The sequence below is a fragment of the Microtus ochrogaster genome, chromosome 16, assembly GCF_000317375.1.
Source record: "Microtus ochrogaster isolate Prairie Vole_2 chromosome 16, MicOch1.0, whole genome shotgun sequence".
NCBI classification, from domain to species: Eukaryota; Metazoa; Chordata; class Mammalia; order Rodentia; family Cricetidae; genus Microtus; species Microtus ochrogaster.
This window is the reverse complement of record NC_022018.1, coordinates 38,778,313-38,786,454: the sequence shown is the minus strand read 5'-3', so window position 1 is coordinate 38,786,454 and position 8,142 is coordinate 38,778,313. Positions and strand designations below refer to the sequence as shown.

The 8,142-nt window shown below is 50.0% G+C and overlaps 1 protein-coding gene across 1 annotated transcript; it reads left to right on the top strand.

Moving 5' to 3' along the window:
* Positions 1-4,285: 4,285 nt before the first annotated feature.
* LOC101999161 (tubulin beta-2B chain) lies at positions 4,286-7,328 on the top strand. The gene is made up of 4 exons (XM_005355026.3): positions 4,286-4,515; positions 5,276-5,384; positions 5,640-5,750; positions 6,019-7,328. Exons 1-4 carry the CDS (start codon positions 4,459-4,461, stop codon positions 7,077-7,079), a joined length of 1,338 nt encoding a protein of 445 aa, XP_005355083.1. The 5' UTR covers positions 4,286-4,458; the 3' UTR covers positions 7,080-7,328.
* The last annotated feature ends 814 nt before the right edge of the window (positions 7,329-8,142 follow it).

Genomic DNA, 8,142 nt, shown 5'->3' with positions numbered 1-8,142 from the left:
TTCTCTCAGACATCCTCTCAGCGGAAATTAAAAAACAAAAATGCTGTGACTATCTATTAGTGGCCACCGACTGGGAAATGAAGTAGAGACTGACTTGCTAAGAGGTCCTCGCACATGCTCATTAGGGCAAAAGGCAGAGGGGTGAGTGCGTATGTGTGTTCTCATTTTATTTAAACAACAAGCAAAGGTCTGTAGTGGATTTTGGAGAGAAGACGAGCTCTGGAGACACTGCCAAGCAGCAGTTGCTAGTGGAACAACGTGGGAGGTAGTCCACTGTCACATTGTTACTACAGCAATCTGCCTCCTTAACTTAAAATGGCTCCCCCATACTATCTTCTGCGGTGTAGTCTGTTTTAAAAAGGGATCCATTTCCACAGCAATGGCTTTCCCAGACAGCACCTTACAAGGGCAGGCTGTCGGAGTTCTTCCAGCACGCTTCATCTGAGCACTTCTGCTTTCATTTTCGTCCCAGGATGGCTCTGTCCTATGCAACACAGCTAACCCGACTGCACTGTGAACTCTTCTGGGCTTCCCTGTGCAAGGTCTGAGGATCTTAAAATTTTTGCTAAGGATGGAGGGAAGGGAGACAGCACATGAAAAAGAGCTGATGCCCTGGAAAATCAGGGGTTCCCCTCCTCCTGCTGATTTGTGTGACAAGGGAGGCAACCTTCCTTGTGAAAGGCTTGCTGACTGGATGCTGGCCTTTTAAATCCATGGGAAAACACCCAGCCTCCATGAGGAACAAAGAGCTAAGGTGCCTGCGCTGGGCTGCATTTGCTGCATTCAAGACGCAGACTTTTTCTCTGCGGATCTCTGCGGATCCCAGTCTTTTGCTGCCTGAGTGGCTGATCCCTACAGAACCCTACAGCAGCAGGAGGACGGGGGCTCTGAAGCCCCCACCCAGTGGCGCCTAAATTCTAGAGCACTGGACAGTGCTGCTGTGTCAGCACAATAGTTTCTCATCTCCAAGTCGGAAGGGAAGGAAGGAAAGAATCGGGAAGTGAACGCTGAACCAAGATGGTAGAGCCCAGGAATGTTTTCACAGCATCAGCCCCTTTTTAGGTCCAGTTCCCTGGGTATTTTACATAAATGTTAGGATTGATAACCTCCCAATATTTCTAACCAGAGAGCAATGAGAAGGGCGGATGGGGTGGGGGGTGGGGGGAGGGAAATAACCAGGAATCTGCAGCCTTTACAGTCTTTCTTTCAATTCCTTTTCATTCACTGGCAAAATGTGTGTTGCCTAGGAAACCGCGTGCATCTAGGCTACATAGATTAGGCTGTGGGGGTGGTGAACCGAACTCTAAGTGGCGAATGCAGGCTAGCTATGAGCAAAAAATCCTGAGCTAAATGTCTCATGATTTCAATAGATGGATCAAAATACATCGTGCATTAAGAAAACAACACTTTCAAATTTTACTTTGTATTACTTATGAAACGTCTCCTTTCTATCTGACTTCTTGAGTTACTTAAAACAATGACCCTTTGTGTACAATAAATGCACAGTTGAGGATTTGCCCTTAAAAATAATTTGACTAAAAGCACCTATCATTGTAACCGTTTGGGGTCCTCCCTCTGTAAAACAAATGCTGGATTTGATTTTGCACGGAGATGCTTCTGCACCTGTCTCTTAAACGTTAATGCATCATTAAAACTAATCGGTGTGTAAGAGATATTGAATGAAATACATTGCCCTAAAGTCATCATGCTTGATATGTGACAAAGAGAGAGGAATCTAATAAATAGGCAAAAAAAAAAAAAAAAAACAAATACTGGGGACCTGCCTAATTTTGCTTCCGAATAGCTTTTCCTTTGGGTTAAGCAAAACAAGGCTTTCTTTCTTTCTTTCCTTCTTCCTTTCTGTTTTTCTTTTCTTTTTTCATTTTCTAAGTTCGCAGATGAATAGAAAGCCATTATGAAAAGAAGAGGCTGCTGTCAATATTTCACACACACAAAAAAATACAGTTCGTTGCAAAAATTCACAACGTGCAACACCATAATCCCAATGACAAGTTGGATGGGAACAAGGCAAACCACACGAAAGAAAAGCTGATTTTGAACCAAAAAGCTGGCTCCTCACTCAGGGTCCTCCAGCTTTGAGGATTTCTAGTCACGCTGCTTCAAACAGCTTCTGCTAGGAGAAATCCTAAAGAAACTGCCCTTTCGTCTATATAATCGTAAACACGAGTTTTTAACCAGCTACTTTGCAAAGATCTGGCTGTGAAACAGAAGCTGAGCGAGGAATCCATTAGGTGAGAGAGGCAGGCTCAGATTACTCCAGTTTAGAGTTGAGCCCCCAGAGGCCCCTGAGCTTGGGATTGCTCCTTGACTGGCGCAGCTAGGCGGGACCGGTGCACAACGGCATCTACAATGGCATTGCGGGTGACACCCTGTCTGTGTTATATTCAGGGTAGCTCAACACCACCGCAGCCACCACCTCTAGGTCTACATCTGCAATAGCCCTATTGGCTGTGCATCTGGTCACCTTCCCTGAAAACCCCGGGCGCCCGGGAGACTGTCGGGAGCCCTGTCATTAACTCGTTGTGTGACCTTGGGAAGTATTCAACGTCTACAGGATGATTTGGTGGGAAAATCTGGGGTCAGGGTCTGGGTCCTTGGAACCATGCTAGTGGACATGTGGGCACACCTTCTGTTGTTTTGCCTCTCTTCTCAACCGCACCCTGACCTGGTTCCAGTCTGGGCACACTGGCGATGCAGGCGGAATGGCCTTTGTTCTGGTTGCTTCTCGCTGTACATTAGAATTGAGTTTAAAGCCCGTCCTACACCCCCCTCCTCCTGTGGAAAGGAGAGGCGATGACAGCTTGCGGATGGTTCTAGCAGGCACTCCCTCGCTCAACAGCTGCGAGCTCTACCCTATAGCGAGACCCTGAGTCACTTGGGCCTCTCTCCCCAGAGAATGAAAAGGGTCGCATCACCTCCTAAACCACCTCCAATCTGGGGTAGCAGGGAACAGGCTCCATACTCTCTTCGTTCCTCCCTCAGAAGAACGCAGATTTATCTCACACACTCGCCCAGATAGTAACAAAGGAATCATTTTCTTCCTCGAATACCTAGAAAATGCGGGTTTGAAGGGAGTGTGGGTGCACCGCGTCTGCGCACGCGCCGATGTCAGTGCGCCAGGGTCTGCGGTGGTCCCTGGCTAGCTCACGGTGCTGCAGTTTTTAGGCGTGTCCCCACTCTTCATCCGCAGCATCAAGGCTGGGACCTCGTGGTCGCTGCAAAGGAAGATAAGAATGCTCTAGGCAATGACGGTTCCAACCCCCTTTCCTTACAACAGAGGAACCTAACGCTGGGAAGGACAGCGCCTGGCTGGTTTTTAAATACTCAGTTGTGGAACACATCCCACGCTTTTGTGAACTCTTTGTTTCCCCGACAGGCCCGCCCCCAGAACTCCACCCTCGGTCTGCCGGCAGCACAGTTCAGTCAGCGAGGCCTGCCACACCCACTCCATCACTTGGGAGGAACAAAAGCCAATCACAGGGTGGAAGGAGTCGTTGGTGTGAGGCTGAGCGCTGTATATTCTTGGAGTGGGTCAGGCAAGGCTGGGCTCAGAGGTCCTTCTTTACCCCTGAACGCTGCTACTGCAGCGAAGGAACAGAGTCGACAAAGACAAAGGCAAGGACAGCTGATGTTATGGGCGGAGAAGAACGCGCTCTGATGCCCTATAGTGTCCCAAGTCAGAATCTTTGGACCTTTGTTTTACCAATTACACTGGACTTCCTGGGATCACCTGTCTTTTCATAAAATTCTATGTAATTGGCGTATGCGTTTGGATAGTCGTTGGCCTCCAGGAATGAGGAAAGAGGCAGTACTTTCGACAGGTGCATTAGCTAGGCAAAGCCTGCCCAGTGTTAGAAGAGGAATTGCTCGGGTAATGCCAAGTAGTTAGCTTAAATCCTGTGCGCACTCTCAACACCGGACTGCACCTGCTGGAATTGCCATCTTTTCCCTACCCATTACCACCCTCTCTCAATCCCTAGTCTATGGTACCAATTACCCCGCTTCGACACTCTCCGGCCGGATTCACGTTCCCAGTTCTCAGTTTCCCCAACTCGCTTTCCCCCCTTCTCAAGTCCAAGACAATGATCACGCCCCAGCTTCTCCCAGGAACCCCCACCCCTCGCAAGGTCTTCACACCCGCGCTGATTGGCCACAAGCCCATAGTCCAGCCCCCTGGACCGTCCCTGGGGCTCAGAGCATTACGTCAACTCGGCCTGGAGAGCGCCAGCGAGAACGGGACTGGGGGGCTTTGGCTGGGGGGCGCGGTCTGTTCGGTCCGCCCCACCCTCCCTGCATAAAAGACCGAACCCACCCAGCCTTCGTCCTCAGCCCGTCGTTCCGGAGTAAGTTTCAGGTGGCCCTGCAGTGGGTGTGGAAGGGGAGGACCATCAGACCCACTGACACACATCCAAGTCAGCAAGAAGCTTAAGAGGCACCATGCGAGAGATCGTGCACATCCAGGCGGGGCAGTGCGGCAACCAGATCGGTGCTAAGGTGGGCTCGCTGTTTAGGGGGTGGGGGAGGAACGGTAGCACAGCTCCCCTCGGGGTACTCTGGCACCAGAGAGCGAGGTGGTCCTAGGTGAACCCAGGTCTCGCCAAGGGCGTACTTGACTTGCTTTGTGCAATCGGATGGGGCGTAGGCTCAGAGGCGACCTTAAAGCTTGGGGGATCTCATTCGATTTTCCCGGAATTGTTCGGAATTTGGGCTACTCCTTCTCCCTTTTCTCTCCCTGATCACCACGCGTGCCTGAAGAAGGAGCGGGTGTGTCGGTGGGCGCGCCAGTCTTTGGGAGGGGCCCGGACGCAAGGAGAATTGATTTTACTCGCTTGAACACCAGGCGAGCTGCGGGGGAAGGGAGGAGAGCGATTGTCTGGTTAGACGTGCTTTGAATTTAAAATATCCTCCTACAGTTCCCTGGCCTCACTCTCCCCGCCTGCCCCCTTTCCGCTCCTGGAGTCCCAGCGCGTTTGTCTCCGGCCGCCACTGGCGGCTGTGACCCGCAATCCCAAGCTGGGGCTGGTTTTTTCACCCCCACCCCCATCCCTACCTCCTGCCGAGAGCAGCTGTTCGCCTGAGAAACCGCCCAGTTTCAACTTTCTGATCTTGTACAATGTAAGCCCTAAGGCTGTGCCCGGGTCACGCCACTCATTAAAGCTTCTGCAAAGTCGGGTTATTAAAACTGGGTGGGGGCTTCTCATTGCGATTCGGGGTGGGGTCGTGCATAGCTAAATGCAGACTTTTTATGTCTCAGTTTTGGGAGGTCATCAGTGATGAGCATGGTATCGACCCCACTGGCAGTTACCATGGAGACAGTGATTTGCAACTGGAAAGAATCAATGTCTACTACAATGAAGCCACTGGTAATTATTTTTAACACCCCACGTTCAATTTTGGCACCCCTCTGCCCTGCTCTTATGTGGTCCTAGAAGATGTCTACTTTAGGATGGCCACTCTTGGGTGGGGTGGCGTCTTCCGTGCCAACCAAATCCTTTGAAAGCCTGGTCATAGGCCTTTCTTTGTTTGGGGGTAGCACCAATCAGGAAAGAGGTGGTACCAAGCCCTTCTCCGCAGAGATTACTGCCTGAAGGACTGAACCAGCTCTTGTTTCCCTGCAGGTAATAAATATGTACCTAGGGCCATCCTGGTGGACCTAGAGCCGGGCACAATGGACTCAGTCAGGTCTGGACCATTTGGGCAGATTTTCAGGCCAGACAACTTCGTGTTTGGTGAGTATGTAGAAGACAGAAGGGCACAAGGTGCCAATTATAACTGGCATAGGGGTGGAGAACTGTGATTGACAGATGGAGAGCATAAATAGCATCCAGGTGTGTGCTGGCTAAGCCTCAGTTTAGGCTTAGAGACATACAGTTCATTGTTTAATATTTGTCGGTCATTTGGTGATAATTTGAAATAACTATGTCTGACGGGTGATTTTAAAAAAGAAGAATTTACCCAATCATGGTTGACTGACTTAAACCTCTTTTGCTCTGACAGGCCAGAGTGGTGCAGGAAATAACTGGGCAAAGGGCCACTACACAGAGGGTGCTGAGCTGGTGGACTCCGTCCTGGATGTAGTGAGGAAGGAGTCTGAAAGCTGTGACTGTCTCCAGGGCTTCCAGCTGACCCACTCACTGGGGGGAGGCACAGGCTCAGGCATGGGGACCCTGCTCATCAGCAAGATCCGAGAGGAGTACCCAGACCGCATCATGAACACCTTCAGCGTCATGCCCTCACCCAAGGTCTCTGACACTGTGGTGGAGCCCTACAATGCCACCCTCTCCGTGCACCAGCTGGTGGAGAACACAGATGAAACCTACTGCATCGACAACGAGGCCCTGTATGACATCTGCTTCCGCACCCTCAAGCTGACCACACCCACATATGGCGACCTCAACCACCTGGTATCAGCCACCATGAGCGGGGTGACCACCTGCCTGCGCTTCCCAGGCCAGCTGAATGCAGATCTGCGCAAGCTGGCTGTGAACATGGTGCCCTTCCCACGCCTGCACTTCTTCATGCCAGGCTTCGCACCCCTGACCAGCAGGGGCAGCCAGCAGTACCGGGCCCTGACAGTGCCTGAGCTCACTCAGCAGATGTTCGACTCCAAGAATATGATGGCCGCCTGTGACCCGCGCCATGGCCGCTACCTGACCGTGGCTGCCATCTTCCGGGGCCGCATGTCCATGAAGGAGGTGGACGAGCAGATGCTCAATGTGCAGAACAAGAACAGCAGCTACTTCGTGGAATGGATCCCCAACAACGTCAAGACGGCCGTGTGTGACATCCCTCCCCGGGGCCTCAAGATGTCTGCCACCTTCATTGGCAACAGCACCGCCATCCAGGAGCTGTTCAAGCGCATCTCGGAGCAGTTCACTGCCATGTTCCGGCGCAAGGCTTTCCTGCACTGGTACACGGGCGAAGGCATGGACGAGATGGAGTTCACCGAGGCAGAGAGCAACATGAACGACCTGGTGTCTGAGTACCAGCAGTACCAGGATGCCACTGCAGATGAGCAGGGCGAGTTCGAGGAGGAGGAGGGAGAGGATGAGGCTTGAGTTCCCCAGGCCAAGAAGGTTAGGGAAAGCTGAGATGAAAGCAGGGGGAGGGGGGCTTATCTGTGAAAATACCTTGGCAGTTGAAGGAAGAAAGATGGTCTTAGGTTTGTGCTGGGTCTCTGGTGCTCTTCACTGTTGCCTGTCACTTTTTTTCTCTTTTTGTAATATTGATAACATCAATGTAACACTTGAGATCTTTCTGAACTCCTGTTGTAATGGCTAAAACCACATAAACCTTTGTGTCCTAATGGTGTCTTTTTTTCTTTCTCTTTAGTAAGTTCTTTATTATCAACTTAAATCCTCCTTTCTCAACACATAGTACTTTCTTCTGTTAGAAAAGAATGAAAGCCCAGAGACATCGTCTCTTTGGGTATGGCATGAGTTAATATATCTTGAACCAAGAATGACTTGACTCAATCCAACAAGAGAGAGCAACCTGAATTTTAAAATGCCCTTTGGTACATGACTTTTTTTGCTGCAGAAGTGCACACAAAGTGTGTTTTCATGTAGATACCTCACCAGGCCTTTATTTCCTTTATGAAGTTTTATTTGAGCAGTTACTTAGAGGCACAGAGTGCAGCATCTAAAGGAGAATAGAAAGTTAGTTTCCTCTCCTCCCGTGGTTTTTGATCCAGCCTTCCTCTCTGGAGGGTGTCATTATTAATAATGTTGCTAATTGGTTATAATCCCCAAGTTATATTATTTTCATGGTGGTGGGAATCAAACCTGGTGCCTTCTTACACACATTCGGCAAGCATTACGCCACTGAGCCCAACAGCCGTGTTCAGGAAATGGGTATTCCCCATGCAGTTATGCTCTGTTTTATCTGGCCTGCTCTTACCAGTGGACATTCAAGTCATTTAGACTTTTTTCACATAATGCTACAATGAAAAATTTCTTGCCTGTATCATTGTACACACAAGAAAATTATTTCTATGAGTAGGATTTCCTGCCTTTTTAAGGTAATGAAGTTATGGGCCCTCAGGAACATACGTTAGATATTTAACAGGTTCATTCTCAGGTTTTCCCAGCCATAGTGTCCACAGTTTTACAAATTTTGGAC